Source organism: Morone saxatilis, unplaced genomic scaffold, assembly GCF_004916995.1.
Source record: "Morone saxatilis isolate NCDOM2014 unplaced genomic scaffold, NCSU_SB_2.0 Contig3, whole genome shotgun sequence".
NCBI lineage: Eukaryota > Metazoa > Chordata > Actinopteri > Moronidae > Morone > Morone saxatilis.
In genome coordinates this window covers 7,450,622-7,469,762 of record NW_023339873.1, presented here as the reverse complement: position 1 = coordinate 7,469,762, position 19,141 = coordinate 7,450,622, and the positions used below count along the sequence as shown (strand labels likewise).

Below are 19,141 nucleotides of genomic sequence, written 5' to 3'. Positions count from 1 at the left end.
CCAATTCCCCTGGATGATGTATCCAAATTGAAGAAAAAGTCTCTGGTGTTGTATCTTGAATTCAATAAAGCCTGTCCCTGTCCCTTTGGCCTTCTTTGTTGTGGCACTGTATTTCTCAATATGTGGCAGTTTTTTTAAAAAAAATTAAAACTTTCCATTCCGTGAGTGAAGTTGGGTTTTTGTGTGTTGCAGAGTCCCGAGGGTTCGGGTACAGACATCTCTGAGTATCGTTTGGAGTGGGCGAGGGAAGACGAACCCATGGAGCTGATCTACTGTGGATCTGCCACACAGTGTGAACTGTCGGACCTGACGCCTGCCACAGACTACTGCTGCAGGCTACAGGTAACACATTAGACATACGCTCAAACCTACTTATGGAATAGGTGAAATACATGTACAATTAACACATCCATGCACAGGCACACAGAAATGTTTGCTTACAAGAAATCGCAGAAAGCACATGAACTATACTAGACACACACAAACATACACAGAGAAACAGTTGCAAGCATGCCAGAGACTTATTCAAGACACAGACAAATACACTACACTTGCATACAAATATCAGCCAAGGGAGCTTCAAAATCAAGAAACATGCACTGATAAACAGAAACCAGCGAAAGGTTGATGATAATTGTTTTTATTTGCGTTCTTACTCTTAATCTTGTGCATAAATAAGTGCACACACACACACACACACACAACACACAACACACACACACACACACACACACACAAATCATCTCTCTTTCTCAGCCTTCTCTCCTGATGTACCCTCTGAAGCTATGAATCCAATAACAGCATGTTTTACGGCTCACTTCTTTATGGGCTCGTTTATAGTTTAGAGGACAGCACAAGGTCATCTGAGCGTCCTAATCAATGCTTTTGTGTGTGTGTGTGATTTTCATGTTTGTGTGCAGTAGTAGTGAGCATGTGTGTGTTCATATGTGTAATAATAGGACAGATGTGCATCTTAAGAAGAACACTCTACTTTAACTCTCTGTGACTTCTTATGTCCTGTACCTGTATGATCCAGTGCAGGTTCACCTACTATAGCTTGACATTCACTTGTTTTATGTGAACACTTCAAATAGCCAGACTCACACAAAGATAGGGTAAATTAAGAGGTCCTCAAATTCCTTTATGTTTTTCAAGCTTCGCCAAAACATCTTTGACAATTGATGATAAATCAGAAATACTACTGAAATATAAATGTTCTTGTCGGACCCTCAACGTATGTAGATAGTTTACTGCCAAGATAAAGTAGTAAGTCAAGACTTACTTGGAGAGCAGAATGCAAAACACGCCTTCTACTCCTTGATGTGCATGTCACCTTGATGTTGCCAGGCTTTTCTTGAAAAGTGGTTACAGTACATTTTTACATGAAAAAATAAGTACTCCTAACATTCTTGGAAGTGCTGTATAATTTTGACAATTACAATAAATCCATCACTCCACGCAGACAGCTTGTTTTGTCTTGCTTGTTAAATTAAAAGTGCACGTTTTGCTGTCAGATTTAAAGAAATCCAATTATTTTTAAAAAGCCGTTAAAATCTAGCAGATGTATTCTTAAATATCTGCTATATGTTGTCCCCGTTTCAGGATAGAGGATACTTGAGTTGAATATAAATGTGTGACACACCACAAGAAATGGACTAACGTTCTTTTGCAGCTAATTTGAATTCCTCTCCCTCTGCTGATTTTCTTGTCCTCTTTCATTCTTCATGTCTTTTTCTCCCCTCTGTTTTACTTTCTCTTGCTCTTTGTCCGTGTTACTCTATCTCCTGCCAGTTTATTTAACCTTTTTCTCCTTCCCTTTTTTCATTATCTGTCGTGTTGTCTCTCCGCTCATCCTCTTCCTTTTTTTCCCTCTCTTCACCTCTTCTCTGTCCTCACATTCCTGCATCTCTTCTCCATCTCTCTCACCCTCTCTGTGCTCTTGTGTCCAACTCAGGCGGTGAATCAGGCAGGTGCTGGTCCTTACAGCGAGCAGGTGAGTTTCCGGACCCCGGCGACAAATCCCGACCCGGTCTCCTCCCTCACCCTCCTGGATCTCCCGACCTCCTCAGAGTCAGGTCACTCCCCTTCTACCTGCCTCCTCCTGAAGTGGGACGAGCCAAACAGCAATGGGGCAGACATCAGCTCCTACGTCATCACCCTGGACGACCAAACCATTACTGTGGAATCAGGGACAAGTCACCTTGTCACAGACCTGCAGCCAGACAGCGAATACAGGTACTGTCCATTAACATTAGATGTCAGAACAACTGAACCTGCTCATGTCTCTCCAAACTTTTCGAACTCCATGGCCAGAATCTCAAATTGGAAGCTTAGACTTTAAAAGACAATTGCAGGCAAAGAGGAGAATGTTTATGTTCATGGTGTGATCTGTTTTTATTATAAAGTCACCAATTTTGTTTCATGAATATCAAATATATTTGCATAACTGAATCAGCAGGTTTTAAAATACTCTTGTTAAGTTTATTAAATGCACCAACAGACAATACATAATACAATAATACAAAACAATACAATTATTATCCGATATTTAATTAATGATAAACTAATAATAGTATTTCTGTTCATGTTATGGGTAATACAATTATACTATATGATATATAGAGAATGTTCCTCCAAAATTTAAATTATACAGGGTATGAATTGGTCCATAGGTAGCAGTAGTAGTTTATAGTAGCTGTAGTAGCCTGCATGATGTTTGCTTCAGCAGTGATGATGGACCCTGTTGTACTCGAGCAGCAGTAAACAACTACTCAGTAATATGAATCACCAGCTACTGTTGTTATGCGTCTGAAAGCAATTCTGTGATTACCCAAGTGTGTATGTGCAAGTGATTTTATTGCTAGTTCTTTGAATTGAGGGGGGAAAAGGAAAGAGTATCCAAGGGAGGGGGGAAAAGGACAGAGTATCCAATGTAGGGGGACGTGTAAAGAGGCAGAGTGATCACACACCATTGTTTTCATTCTGAGGTTGTTTTTGTCCCAATGTCACTCTAGTCTCTTGCATAATGGCTTCCACTGAGGCAAAACACGGTGCATGTGAGTGCTTGTGCACGTGTGTGTGTGTGTGTTTGTGTGAGGGAGAGAGTCCGTCTGTGGGAGTTTTTGTGTGTGCCAATGACGGTAATTCTGGTTGTTATTTACAGCAATGGGGTACTTTAAATTCTATTATTCATATTTTATTTGTGTCTATGGCTTTGTGGAGGACCACAGTAGATGTTGTTTGCTCTGTCTGTGTGTGCTTTACTGCTAGTTTCAAATGTTTTCATTCTGAGGTTATTGCTAATAAATGACATTTAGACTTCCATGTTATGTCTCTCTCAATAGTAGCAGTAGTTAGTATTAGGTTTTTTTTTTTTTTTTACATTTTACAGATTAAAAACTAGTAGGACAGTGCAGACCTCCGCCAAGGTGTTTTATTTGTATGGTGATATTTAAAGTGGCTGCTATGTTATCTTGTATATTGAGTTACAGCACACCATTCACTTACGTTAAGACTGGATGGCTCATGCGTGATGAATTCAGTTAATTTTGCCGTGGACAATCAGAATGTTAACGAAAGTGAAAAATAATCTGTGTATTCGCCCCGTAATTTTTCTTTCTTGGTCCATGCTACACCCTTCCTTTCACAAAAATTGGGCCAGTAGTTTATCTGTAATCCGGCTGACAGACAAAGAAATAGCACCAAAATCATAACCTCCTTAGCAGAGGTAAAAAAGTCTTCTACACCTAAACTTCCTATACTACCTAAATGTGGTAATTATTTATACTTTTGAATGTATTTTCTAATTACACTTCAAGTTTTCATTGAAAGCTTCATAACCTTCAGGTCTTCAAACATTATGCAAGACATCTTTAGTTTAGAAAAATGTTGGTGATATTTTTTCCACTTATTTACCTTATGAATCTCTGCTTAATACCATCACAGTCCATTAATAATGTGAAAATACGAGTCTGTAGAGACATATTAAGAGGTGTTAAAAGGATGTAACTGCCACCTTCACACATCACTGAATACAGATTCACTAAAGCAGCAGTGGACTGGTACTAACACCAAGTAAAGGAAACAATGCGTTGCATGTCAACATTAACTCCATTAGCTACTGTCGTTAAAATAGATGTATTTGCAGGAAGGTACAATTATGAAGGACATATGGTTACTTGATGCCTTATGATTGTACAGCAACAGCTGAAGTTTAGAAAAAAATGATATTTTCCCTTAGTTTTCTTCATTATGCTGTGAAACAAAAACTTTTCTGAACTTTGATATGTAAACCCCCACATAACTAAACGTAATCCCTCATCATCAAAAGCTAAGCTTCCCTATCTTTCATTTTATTCCCCCTTCTCTGTCCCTCATCATCTCTTATCTATATGCTTAATTACCCACTGGATGGATGAACATTGCCCTTTCTCCTCTGTCTTCACTCAACTGCATGAATTATAATGAAAGGTTACAGTTGCAAAGAATCTGCAATTAAATGTCAGATGGTAGGAGCTCTCTAGCTGAGGGCGTCTGATATGGTTGCTAATCAGCTGATCAGACATTGACAGAAAAACATTGTGGAATGGAGATGGATTCCTAGAAGAAAGGCAGCAGGGGAGTTTGAACAACAAAAATCCATTAATTCAAGTCCTTTTTAATTAGTAGTAGATCTGTTTGTCCTTCTGTGTGTGTGTGTTTATGCACGTGTATCAAACATGGCTATATATTAGAAAATCGATCAAGTTAGACAAAAAAAATTAAAACAGTAAAAGTGTTTATATAGAGGAAAAAATGGGCCAACACTTGAATGTATTATGTATTGTATGTTACTGTGTTTATACAGTGCCTGTGTGTTTATACATTGAACTGGCTGTGAAAACAAATCTCATCCTGGAGAATACATTGAATTGCAATGGGAGAATGGTAGTGGGTGAAGGGATCACAGAAGCTAATCAAAGCTAATACACCAGATCAGCCTCTTTACAGAAAATTACTCCACCATTAGAGAAAAAGGTCTGAAAACCCACTGAAAGCACACAAGGTTAAAATATTGGCATATATGTTGTGGAAACACCAATTTTATTTTTCCAAAAACCTCAAGTAAAGTCCAATCAATTAAAGTTTCTGTAACGAACAAATTGTAATTTGTCTCTCCCTCTCTTTCTGGCTCGCAGTGTACAGATCCAGGCAGTGAATGACATCGGCTCCAGTCCCCTGAGTCCACCCCTGCTGGCAAGGACACGCCCCCTCCCTCCAGCCCCGCCCCCTCTCGAATGCTCGGCGGCTGGCCCTCAGAGCCTGAAGCTGAAGTGGGGCGAAAATGCCAGCAACACGCACACTCGCGCCCTGCTTGCCGATGACATGGTCTACACACTACAGATGGAGGACAAGAACCACAGGTGGAGTACACGCACCGCTCTTATGTCATTGTTTACCTTTTGGTAGAGACTTAGAAGGGGTCCAGCTGAGTATATTCCAGACCACATCTACAGTGTAAAGAAAACATAAAATGTCAAACACGTAAAACATACTTATTTCATGTACACATCACAATAACAGCTCCTAATTAAAGCATACAATACATTTATACATTTAAGAAAGACAACAAGAACCCCAGCTTTTGTTCACACTGTACAACTAATCATATATGCTTTGTTGTTTGATTTTAAGTCATTCACAAAAAAATCCTATATACTTTACAACTCTCTTGCTTAAACTAACAATGGACATGAAATGGCTGCATAGTGGACGATGAAGTTCCTTCTTCGTGCTGCTTGCCCATCAGTGTGTGATACATCTCACAACATGGAGGAAGCTCCATAAGAACAATCTTTGATGCGCATTATGGTTAAAATCAGTATCTTAATGTTGATTGAATATTATTTTTTCTGATATCAGTATATATCACAATATAGCAAATACATGCAAAAGCACATGGAAATACAAAATAATGAAAGGAATGCACCAAACTGTGTTCTACTGTACAAGCTGTACAAGCCACTGTACATCATTGCCAAAACAAAAACTTAAATGACTCAGTTGACTTCTAATTGCAATTTTCTTTTGGAACGCAGGATTTGGCAAAATGCTAACTCAATATGTTCATATTCTCATGAAGCAATTCCAATAAATTCCTTATTTAATTAATGCCCAACCCCAGCTTACATAGTTTACTCTAACAGAAATAGCAACCGCCAACCCTGATCTATTTTAGGTGAGAGCCAGTAACTGCATTATAATTGTTTTTACATAAATATTAATTGTTCTAAATGTTTTTTTTCTTGGGTTTGCGGACTTTTTATTCAAAATAGGCACCCATCAACACTATACACACATCTGCAGGCACAAAACAATATTGGTATGATTGAAACTGATGTGATGTTCCCCTCAGAGGATGTGCTCTCTAAACATCTCGGCCACCCTGTGCACCACATGTCCACACGGACTCCTCAACCAACAGCTTAGTCAATACACCAAGAAGGTCAATACTACACACAAACCACAGACACTCACACACTGCCTTTTTTCTGTGTGTGTGTGTGCAGTAACCAGATGTACCAGTGAGTAGTCACGTTGAAAGCATCGGTAGCCAGCCGGGATACAGCCTCCAACAATCAACCCTCCATTTAACTGACTGGTCAGACAGGAGTGACAGACAGAGAAACAGGGAGTCGAAGAATTAGCAGACTGATTTGTGTTAATGTTAGCGCTTAGTACATCCAAGCAGAAATAGCAAAGAGAGATGAACAAAGACGTAGGAAGCAGACTAAACTGAAAAGCAGTAAAGAGCCCCTTTTGTCTGCCAGCCTGTCTACCCACCTGTCAGATCGTCTCCCTCTGTCCAGCCCTCTACCATTCTGGTTGGCCGGTTATCAGTGTTTGAATTAAGGCTTGGCTGGCATCAAGTTGGCACCTAGGCACCCCTGGAATGGTCCAGAGTGCAGCAGGCAACAGATGGGGCTCTATCTGGCAGGCTGTGATCTGTTAACCTCTCCGTCACACACACAGACACACATACAAAGACAGAGGAATGCACATAGGCACAAACACACTCCCTGATAGCCAAATTAGAACAGCTTTCACAGTTTAGAGAGTTTTATTTACCCTTTTCCAATTGGCACAGTGATTAGCATGGTAGTATGCTACTGTGTGTGTGTTTGCGATTGTGACCACGCTTGGATACACTAGTGTATATATGCATATGTCTGGATCAGATGGTATTTTGAGAATCATCCTGGCGTTTGTTTTAACACGCATACGTGAGGAAGTGCTGCATAAGCATGTCATTTGCTGAGAATTTAAGAAAAAACATTTGCTTAATGGATTTCTCGTTTTTTCCTTTGATTGTATGCATTTTATAGCCTGTGTTATGTTTGATAGGGCCAATCCTACACATACACGGTTTAAAACAGACAAAAACAATTTAATATTAATATTAATAATTAATATAACATTAATAATGGACTTATGTTTAATTTCTTTCTGTATTTTAAAATGTTTTTCTGTGTTCTGGATAAAAGGTTTGACACTGAAAGCAATTTGAGAGGCTGTTGTCAACAATTTTAGAGGAGAGGGGGCCAGGGTTTGTTTGTGCCCCATCGTGGTAGCTTTTTGTTTGGTCTAAAAATAGCCTAATTGGTCACTAATATCATAGTCATTATTTCATGATCATTAGTTTCGAGTTTCAAGTATTTTTGGAGTGCACACATGTCCCTTTTTGTTCTCTAATAGTAGACTTGTAGGAGTGGTTGATCCAAGTGCGAGTGAATTAAGGCTTGTTGTCCACTTAGCAGGGATGATGTTTTTCCACATTTCTGTACCCTCATCACCAAAAAAAACATAGCACAATATTTGTTTTTTCTCCTGGAGGTGTTGGATTTTTCTCCATTTTATCTACACCATAATATGCAAATGATTGACCTCAAATGAATGAAGTGGAGGTAAAATGAGTTTTTATGAAAAGAAAATTGAAATTTTGCAGTCCCTGTTACTTGGAGTTGGAATTTGTTCAGGATTTAGGGAATATTTGATATATATTTGAGAATAAATCGCAATTTCACTTTCTCCTCTTCATATCTCCATCATTTCCCGCGATGAGGGGAAAAAATATAATTAACTGAATGCTCCATAATGACGATGTGTAATTCCTGACTCTTTCAGCCTAATTGCCTTTGCTTAGAATTCATTACTTGCAGCTACTCGTGGTTGTGACAGAACGTTTAGGTGTATTAGCGGTTGCATTAGCGGTGCATCACCGTTTGTTGAAGTGTGTGTGTGTGTGTGTGCGTGTGTGTGTGCTGTTATCACCAGATGATTGGATGGATTGAGCTCGTTTACAGGGCTCCTCCTCCAACGCTCCTCCTCTTCCCCCTTTTGCTTTCTCATCACACACCATTAGAATGAATTAGCAGGAATTTTTATCATTGATGAAATTGCCATGGCAACCAGCTGCTTCATTTCTAATCATAATGTATCGAGGGAGATTGGAAGGACATTTTGAAAAAAGACAAAATATCGAATGCTTTGTAAACAAACATATTGAATAGCCAGCTGCAATTTCTGCAAATATAATTTCAGATTTCGCCAATAAATTCCATCAGTGTCATTTTTTAACCAAATAGCATTAGTGGCTATTTATGTTTTTGACTTTGGCTGTCCCCGGCCCTGTCTCTCGCTGTCTCTGGACGATCTAATTCATATTTATTCATCTGATTTCATTGCGCCCCCTTTCCAATACTTCCTTCGTCCCATCTTTTACCCTCTTTGTTTTTCTCCCATCCACCCCGCCACATCTTTGTGGGTGTGTAAGATGATGAAGAAAGCTGTTGTCTCAAGTTCACAATATTGAGTCCCCTTTCTTTACTTTCCTCCTTTCTCCTTCTCTGTCCCGCTTTCTCCCACAGCTTATTTTTTTCCATTCTTATCTCCATGTATGCAGACTTGTTGCTTGTGCTCTGTCCTCTCTCGCTTGGAGCTATTATTTTTTTTTCCTTTTTTTTTTGCCCTTTAAGCTGGATGATTTTTTTCTCATTTCACTTTCTCCTCTGTCCGTATTACCCAGAATACCTTCTGGCTAGGGGTATTGGGAGTGTAAGGGCACCATGGCAACACAGGCAGTGTAGTGCAAAGAAGGTTTCAAGCTCCTGACACAATGGATTTTTAAGATGAATGCAGGTGGAAGAAAAGGCACCAGGGGCAAAGCTTGGGTGCAGTTGCTGTCATTCATAACAATTATCTATTAATATGTCCATCGCTATGTCTGTCCACCCTTTCATCCATCTTTCATCCCCTTTTCTGTCCTCCTTTCTTCAATTAAATTCTTCCATCTTTTCATCTATCCAGTGTTGCTTCTTTATTTCTCCATTCACATTGTCTGCTCACCTGTCACTCCCAATTGTTTATTCATTCTTCCATGTTCTTAATTTCTATGTCCTTCATCTTTTTGTACACTCATTTGTTTTTCCACAGGAAGCAGTGCAGCCACTTTGAAAATAAGTTGTTTGTCCTTCTCTGTCCCTAATGTTAATCTTATCAAGAAGTATGCATGCATGATACATCCATATCATCCATTAACTGCTTAAAAACATGTTTACTATATTAACGGATAACAAATTTATAAAAATCTCCTTGTGTAAATTTTACGAGGATGACAACTACACTAATTTATTGTGGTTATAATATGCTATTTCTGTCAAATGGATAGCGTTATTAGTTAACTCTCTTGCTAAACTGTCTGACAATCATGATCATATGGAAAGTTTTCAAGTTTCCACTCGCTTTTGAAAAATAAAAAATGCCGTTTGATAAGATGTTAGACAAAGTTTTGCCAAAATAAATGTTAGCTTTTCTGCCTGTGATTGGTGATTTTAGGCTCCTTGAAACATTGTGTTGAAAATTGACCGGCTGGTGCAATCAAAGCAGTGCTTGCTGATGTCTATATCGTATAGCTCAAAAGGCGAACTTGACAGAAAAATGAAATAAATAAACTTCTAAAAAATCCAATACTGACATTCCTATGAATTAACTTCAGAAAAAAATAGAACAAATCTCAACAATAACACGTCCTTGCTTGTCTGCTTCTAACCTCTCTGTCCTTCTCTGCTCCTTGTTGTGGTTAATTGGTCGACTGTTTGGCTCAGGACCAAGTGTGCAGTTTCATCTCATTAACTGTGGCCTGGTGATTTTGTGTGTGTGTGTGTGTTAATTGTCTGTGCCCTGCTGAGTGTTAATTGCTTTGATGATGGAAGCTTATGATAATGGAAAAATGTATGTATTAACTGCATATACATAAAAATTACAAATTCTCCAGCCATGTGGTTGTGGCCATGTGACTCGAACACACATAGCATTTACATTGAGTCCAGTGAACTAATTCTACCAGCGTTGGGTGTGTGTTTTAAGGACTGACTGTGAGGTGAAGGATTAACAACATCATATATCAGCCAGAGAAACACATCACTTCTCTGTAGTGCAGCTACATAAAGAGCTCATCTGGAGTTATAGCCTTCTGCTAAACTGTGACCTCTCTCGTCTCTTCTTCCTCTCTCACTCTCTCTTCTCTTTCTTCTTGCAGCAAATCCTCAATCACTGTCTCCACTTTTATAATTACCAGTCACCTCTCTTTTCCTCTTGCTCTGTTTCTCCTCTCCCTCATATCGTCCTCTGACTTTCTTCCTCTATCACTGCCTCCTATCTTCTCACTTGCCCCCGTCACCTTTGTCTTTCTCTCTCCCTTAACTTCCTTTCCCCCACTCAGACTTTTACCCTATGTGCTGAAAAGCTGATAGCGGAGATAAATAAGCCCTTCTCAGCTCAAATCCCCATTTCTCCCTTACTCACTCATTCGGTCACTTATCATCTCTCCTCTAGTCCATCAATCTGTCCATCTAGCCAGCCAGAAACGTTTTTTGGTGCTCGTTTTCATCAGATTTGTGACTATGGCCTGTCACTATTCGTCCTGTGTGTTCATAAATCACCACTATCTTTCTTAAGATGCACTCTCCTCTGTTCCCACCAGCATCCCTGTTTCTTTTCAAGGTCTCAGCTACTTATTTCTCAAGGCAATCCCACTTAAAGGCACCATATCATAAACCTATAAGTTACCAGCCAGTAAACTATTTAGGCCAATATTTGAAGTAACAGGAGTTTGTTTGGATAGAAACAGATTTATTTCTATATAGTTAGGCCAGCAACAGCATGCACCATAAGAACTTTTAATAGGCACAGTTAACAGGTAATGCCTTCTGTGAGAAGTCATTGAAAGTCCAGGGAAACTGCATCAATCCAGTCCTGAACATGGTCTGCATCAGTCCCCAAAACTGGTTTAGTGGATAGTGCAATCCAAGTCCAATCCCATTGATGCCTCATCCCTCACTGCTCTTGTTAACCAAGGTTTTTAACTGAGCTTGTCTATCACTGCATCTCTGCCTTCCCCAGTAATCTATTCATAGCACCATCACTCCTTTCTCTCACCTTCACCCCACTCTTCACCTTCTCCGTTATCTTTGACTCACTTTTTCTTCGTGTCCTCTCCGTCACCCCTCATTCTCTTTTACAGATTTTTCTCTAGATTTGTAATTCATTGTCTCTCCCCTCCTCTTCATAATGTTCTCTGTACAGGTTCGTGACGATTTACCGTGGTCCCAGCCACACATACAAGGTCCAGCGATTGACCGAGTCCAGCAGCTACAGCTTCAGAATACAGGCCATCAGTGATGCTGGGGAGGGTCCTTTCTCTGACACACACACCTTCTGCACCACCAAGTCTGTACCCCCTACCCTCAAAGGTAAACTGCCCCAGATAAAGTGTGTGTTTGTTTGCGTTTTGTTGCAAGGTGAAAAGTGGGGGGATGATGTATAACATAAGAACAAGCTTGACCTCCAGTTATGTTATACCTAAGCTAAGTTTTATCTTTTGAAGAGCTGATTCAGCTGGCTCCAGCTGCTTAGAAGTTACACTGAATGATCCAAAAGAGGTGATACACATACAGGCCAAAAAAGGCAATACATTTGTTTCTGTTTGGCTGTTAGAGATGACATGTTTACTGGTGCCTTGCTTGATTATTGCCTCCAGTATGTGGTCTTTGCTGTAAACTGAGAGGCAGTAGCTTATTATAGCTACAATAATCACAGTAAAGAGTATCCTCTCAGGATATATAACTTGAAAGTATTATGGGTAGGACTGTGAGGCTGTGAATGTGCAGCACAGCATTGACATATCCATAAACCGCCTCAAGGATCCAAAAAGCTTCTGTAAAACCGGAAGCCGTGTATGTGAGCTGTCCGAAAGGTCCTCTGCAAATCAGTTTTTATTCAGAACGATAAAGAGAAGCACAGATCAATGAATAAGGTCCCTGGTTGAAGTTAAATAAAATGTATTATGTATTTTGCACAGCAATTAATGCAGTCAGAATTGAATCATCATTGTTAGGTTATTATTTCCAGTCTAAAATGGCGTCATCCCCAAAGGATATTGCTTTGCAAAACAATTATCAACACTGAAGAACAAAATTATTCCACATTAGAGATCCATTCCCTTTGTTGTGCCTTACATCCAGTATGACATGCAGTACCTACACACTTAGTCTAAACAGCCATTAACATAATCACAACCATTACTGCTGATATGGAGCATTAGATTCTAGGAGGGAGATGGATGTTAGCATTTACTAATAAATAGATGATTAGAAATAGCTTTCATCTGGCCTTCCACATGCATTCTTACAATAGTAAATGCTCCAAATATTTGTTTTATATTGTATTACTTTTATGTAAGTATGAAATCCTGTCGTGTGATTGTAATCATGTTTTCTTACCAATTATATCAACAGCTCCTAGAGTGCAACAGCTGGAGGGAAACATGTGTGAGATCACATGGGAGACTATCCCACCAATGAGAGGAGATCCGGTGAGCTACGTGCTTCAGGTGCTGGTGGGACGCGAGTCAGAATACAAACAGGTTGGTCTCACACAGACACACTCACACACACACAGGTAATATGAGGATAGTATTGAGAGCTCCAGTGTCTCTGTAATCCGGAGTCCCTCTTCAATTATTTGATTTACTCTTATTTTTGTGGAAGTGTGTATGACTACTGGGAGGATATTTTCTAATCTCTCTGAGGAGCAGAAAAATTAAGTTTGCATTGATGGGGAAGGTATTACTGAGAACTCAACTGCTTACACACGTAGACATGAATTTGCACATAGGAGGATGAAACTCACACACACAGACACTCTTTCTTACACTCACTATGTCTTCCCGGCACTGAGAAGTACAGCATTCTGAAATTTATGGTAAATTGCAGTGCCAGCAAAACTTATTGAATTGTATTGAAGGATTTTAATGAGACTCAAAACATAGAAACAAGTGAAAAAAAGATTTTGGCAGCGCTTGGAAGTATGGGATTGGGGCTGGCAGTTGGAGCGATGAGCAAACGAGTAGACTACAGACAAAAAGACATTTGTCTTCAAGGCCATTTACTCTCTGTTATTGAATTACTGAATGGTTGGAAGGAAGAACTGCTGGTACTCACCAGCGGACACAATCGCAGCTGTGTGTATATGTGTGCATGTGGGGATGTCTGATGTGTATTTGCTCATTTGATTATGTGTACACACATCAGCTGTCAATACAAATCTGTGATGCTGCTTGTCAGATGTTTGTATGTTTCCCTCTCTGTGGCTTTGTCTTTTTATTGTGTTTGTTTCTTATTCTCACAGTGAGATAAACAGTGAGTGGCTGCATACACACGTTATTGTTTAATTTGCCAACATCATTCATGAGCACGAAAAGCATGAAACTCTGGAGGATAAAACTAAAAATCAATACACCTTTGTGTAAAACACACGCACACTTACGGTCCACCTGCTGCTTTAAACTGAAAGGAAAACTAAGGTGTCAGCTGCTCTCACACACAAAAAAAAACATTTCACTGTTCCTGATCAGCTACAACTCAAGTCAGTTTTATTTATATAGCCCAGTATTACAAATCACTGATTAACAATCTGTACAGCATACAGCACCCTCTTCAAATACGAAAACCCTTTAACGGGGAAAGATGGAAGAAGCCATAGGAACAGCAACAGAGAAGGGATCCCCCTTCCAGGACAGAGAGACATGCAGTAGATTAAACCAACAAAATAAAATTACAGTATGTACAATCAGGATGACAAAAATTATAGATTGTCATAATGAAGAATATGGTTCCGGGAGTCAAGCAATTTCCAGGTGTCCCTAAACAAACCTCTCCATCATGGAGACCTGGAAAATAGCACAAGAGAAAAAGCTCAAACACATCATTCATCCAGATAGAAGAAAGGACACAAACACACAAAGGGAAAGAAAGACAAGGACAGCATGCACACAAGGGAGAGAAAACAAGTATACATGTTCCTACCTGTCAGCTTTATCCCTAAACCACAACAATAATAGTTGCTCTTGTTCAAGACAATGACCTGTCAAGAGACTAAAATGACTTTATAACTCTAACTAGCAGCAGATAAAATTCTTCTGAGTGATGACAATAACTGCTCAAATTTCATTGCAAGGATGACACAATCAGCAAGCTGTGTTGCCAACAATAAGCATATTCCATAAAGACAGGACACAATCATGACACTCCAGGGGCTGGTCTTCTCACTATGGTATGGTCATGATGCCCTGCTAGTGTATTCTCATAATTTGACTGGTTCCCTTTGCAAATGGGCACCTGCTGAGAGCTTCTCGATACACACGCTATGAAAACAAGCAATCATATGTGACCGCTGCAAGCATGCAGGTTGTGGATTCCAACAAAACACCAACTCATGTCACTCACGAACACACCTTCAATAAAATCAACTGGCATTGGGGTTCAGTGGATAAGTCTCTTACTTACATTTACATTTTACACTAATGAGAAAAAATAAACTATATGTTTTTTACAAACTTGTTGCTTAACTTAGTTCTCTCCATCTTTCTCTCCACTCACAGGTTTTTAAGGGAGAGGAGGGCGTGTTCCAAATCTCTGGACTCCAGGGCAACACGGACTATCGTTTCCGCGTGGGCGCCTGTCGCCGTTGCCAGGATACGTGCCAGGAACTGTGCGGACCAATGAGCCCCTCCTCCTTTTTCACGCTGCGTCGCCAGGAGATGGCATCATCGGGAGAGATGTGCGCCGTGGAAACAGGCAAAGGGGCGGGCCTGATCTCAAGCGACGAGCGCTTCGCTGCGCTCATCGTGTGCGTGTTCGCAGGCTTCTCCATCCTCATCGCCTGCTTGCTACAGTACTTCTTCATGAAGTGAGGGAATTTTAACTATAGGATAGAAAGAGAAAGCAAAATCACAGAGTCTATGAAAGAACTGAATGAAATCAAAACAAACACTTGAGATATACTTCTAAGGCTATGTATTTTTTTTTTTTTTTGTCAAAGTATCAATTCTGGCTTTGTTCCTGTTGTCTTCTGCCTTCACTCAGTTTGGTCTCATTTCTCTCTATGTGTCTGCTGTCTTTGTATCATTGTCTGTCTCATTTGTTAAGGATTTCTGTCGAGGGAAGCCTTGTCTTAGCTGTACCTCCGTTGGGAAAGAAAACTGATAATCAAGCCTTAAAATAGCTGTGAGCAAAGCAGTTGCTCCTCAGACTGACTTGCATGTTTTTATTTTGTATCTTTTTAAAACATATTCGATTAGAGAACGTGTATATTTCTTGACAGTCATTGCCTCTTTTTTTTTTCTATGTGTAATTTCCTTTTTTTTCTTTTTTTTTTGCTGCAGTCTTTATTCATTTCAGCCATATTCTAATGTGGGCCTTCAAAGCTTTAGCCCTTCATACCTTATTATTCAGTTTGTTACCACTCTACAGGCTGTCGGTCAATTCATGCAATCTGCACCTGCTCTCACACACAGACTGATAAAGACACAGTGCAAATTTACGTTCACATACATGCACACATGTACAATTACACTCATCCAATCACATATCTGCTCAGCTTTTAATATTCAATCATTCACTCATTCAGCTACCAAAGTGATGCAATTCATGTGTGGTGAAAGATGCTGCTATCCTGTGATTTTATTATATCTCAGAAAGAATGGAAAACCAGTTATCTAATATATATATATATATAACAGATAAGGAATGGTGGAAAAACCAGCATGTATATATATTATATATATATATAATATAACAGCACAATTATATATTTATATTATATATTATTATTATATTATATATAGTATACACATTATAGTATATATCTATATATATATATATATATATTATATATATATATTATATTATATATATTATTATAATAATAGTATATATATATACAACACAATGTATATGTATATCAATTGATATATATATAAATATAAGTGATGGCAATGTAAGGTCTGAACTACAGTGTGAAAGGGGAGGAGTCGACTCTAGGTGCTCACAAACAGCAGCTCTGAGGTCAGTTCGTGTGAACGGTTGAAGGAGCCCTTAAACACTGGTCTTGGACCAGAATATGAACCCTTGTTGGTATTCGAATGTTGGGCATAAACTGGCTTTAGCGTTTAGGAAACCAGACTGGGATTGTGATTGGCTGCAGCTTACCAGGAAAGGGCTGGGCTGAGCATTTGATTGGCCCTCAGTCAGTCCTTCCATATTCTACCATCTCACGTACCATTGCTCCAGCCTGTTTATGTGTAGCTTCAGTAGCGATATGCCCGTAGCGTCACAGACCCAGAGGTGCTAACAGCCTGCCAGCTAGCCGCCCTTCTCAGAGCTGTGTGTGTTAAACAGGAAAGCCATTAGGAGTTAGCTTGAGCTTTAACCCTGCCCGACATTTAGCTAGCCACAAGCCAGAGCAGTGCTGAAGCTGTAGTTTCTCCTTCCACCCAGTCTGTGAATCGATACGTTTGAAGACTCTTCTCCTCTTTTCTCCTCTCGTCCCCATAATTTTCTGTAATTACATTTGCTCTGGCTGCTCCTCTCACTTTCGATCCATCCCACCTTTCTGCCCATGCACTACTCTCCCTCCTTCTCTCTCTCTCCCTCTCTCTCTCGTCTCTTCTTCTCTCTCTCTCTGTCTCTCTCTCTTCTCTCTCTCTCTCTCTCTCTCTCTCTCTCTCTCTCTCTCTATTAAAAGGTGCTTTATTGACATGTAATCAGAGCAGTAGCAAGTCTGTGGTCTTTCCTCAGACGAACATGTTCTCTGGGGATTTGAACTAATGTTCGCTAACCAAACAAGCCTTCGACAGAACACAACTCAACAGAACAGGGCATTCTGACACATAACATGTAACACCCCCTCCGCCCCCCGACCTCCCGCCTGAGTCCTGAAACCCCCTTTATCCCAAACCCGAAAAACAAAGCCAAGGTACAGCCCAATACATACCCTGATGATCCAAAGAAGTCACCCTGACCTGCATAATTAATGTGTGACACGTCTACTTTTGTCAGGTGGGGTGCAGGGGGAAGAAGGACTGGGTGGGAAAGGGGGTTATACAAGAGGGTTGGGGCAATAGTTTAGCCCCGCCGCTCAGCTCTGATTGGCAGCCTGTAACGTACCTCAGGGATAAGGCCTTACAGAGGGGAGATCTAATGTCATCCCCATCGCTGTCATCACCATCATCATAATAGCCTCTCTTCCTCTGTTTCTCTCTGTCTTCCTCCCCCTCTTTTATCTTTAACTTTAATTTTTTTGATGCTGTATCTTGTCCTCTGTCTATGCTGTGCCTTGCTCCTGTATGTCAGTAAGCAAAGTGGTTTACTAGCTCAAAATACCTTTGCCAAAGTTGATGGGAAAGTTAAGGTAGAGTTCTTTTCTAGGTTTTATTTATACTATATATTTGCATACAGTACTTTACATGCCAATTACAGTGCAATCTTCATTTATTTATTGTTTAAAGATTAAGAGACAAGTGTAGTTATATACTAATTTTTTTCCTTGTAGCATGTTTTTTTTTCTTTTTCATTTTTTTTTTTAATGGATGTATGTTAGATTGTATGATTAAGGCCAGCATTCCTTATCTCAGTAACCCTTTAAGTATTTCTCTTACAGCTGTTGGGAACTTGTAGCTCATCAGTCCATGCATTGCAGTTATCATTGCCGTTTCAAACATGTAACCAAATGCCTGTGTTTTGTTTTTTGTTTTCATCTCCTGGATCGGCCATGCACAGCCGAGCAGTTCTTGTTATGCTTAGAGAGACATGTAGCAAAGCCAGGCCTTAGGGTCAAGTCATCTGTATTGGGATAAACGTCGCTGCCTTTGGCTTTTTTTTTCCTGATTAGTGTTATAATGAAGCTTCTGATATCTTTTTACTGTTTTATTGCCAAAGTGCAGGCTTCTCTTGTCCACTAGATGTTGCGTTTGCAGTCGTCTAAAGGGTTATGTGATGATGTTCTGTAACGACACAGCATTACGATTATTATTATTGTTATTATTATTCTCTCAAAAGGAAAAAAAACATTAACTTGATCTGTGATTATGCTTCTTTTCATATTATCTTTTATAATTTTGTTTTGTAAAGCAAAATGTGCCATTTTGAAATGTGTAGCCCCTTTTGGAGGAGAGTAACATAACCTGATCTCACACAGAAAGGTTAAAAAAGAAAAAGGCAAAAACAATCATATGATGATTTCAGGCAAATGATGACAATAATAATATTGACGATTCCTTGTTCAGGTTAGTGCTGGTATAGCAGTAGTGAGTATTTGTATCCAGTATTTTGCTAAGAGATGATATACAGAGATATCTATAGAGCTATAGAATGAGATGGTAATACATTATGACTAACAGAGTTGAAGCACTTTTTTTATGCCGAGCATTAGTCTTGATGAGGTTAATATGAGTGAGAGGAGACACGAGGTCCTTCGCTCTTTTCCAAACACTACTGCCAACGTCGTCTGTTACATTCATTGGCATTATTCTGTCGTTGGCGTCACTGTGACATTGGCATTACTTGAGCACGGTGCTGTGCTTCTCAAATGGCACCCTGCTCCCTGCAGAATGCAAACTACAGCAACAAAAGAAGTACAGTTCATAGGGAGCACGGTGCCTCTCTCAGATGTGCTCATGGTTTCTACCTAGCCTGTTGCATTGTAGTCGACAGGTGATGTGTTGGGTGTGCTGTCCTTAAACCCCTGATGTTATGTTGCCCACCCA

At 39.7% G+C, this 19,141-nt stretch overlaps 1 protein-coding gene across 1 annotated transcript in view; it reads left to right on the top strand.

Moving 5' to 3' along the window:
- Positions 1 to 16,105, top strand: part of fndc3ba (fibronectin type III domain containing 3Ba) — an 81,131-nt gene extending 65,026 nt beyond the window's left edge. Inside the window, exons 20-25 of the mRNA XM_035673670.1 lie at positions 193 to 342; positions 1,955 to 2,235; positions 5,178 to 5,402; positions 11,623 to 11,789; positions 12,834 to 12,961; positions 14,978 to 16,105. Coding sequence (XP_035529563.1) covers positions 193 to 342; positions 1,955 to 2,235; positions 5,178 to 5,402; positions 11,623 to 11,789; positions 12,834 to 12,961; positions 14,978 to 15,289 — 1,263 coding nt within the window. The 3' untranslated portion in view covers positions 15,290 to 16,105. The remainder of the gene's footprint in view (positions 1 to 192; positions 343 to 1,954; positions 2,236 to 5,177; positions 5,403 to 11,622; positions 11,790 to 12,833; positions 12,962 to 14,977) is intronic.
- The last annotated feature ends 3,036 nt before the right edge of the window (positions 16,106 to 19,141 follow it).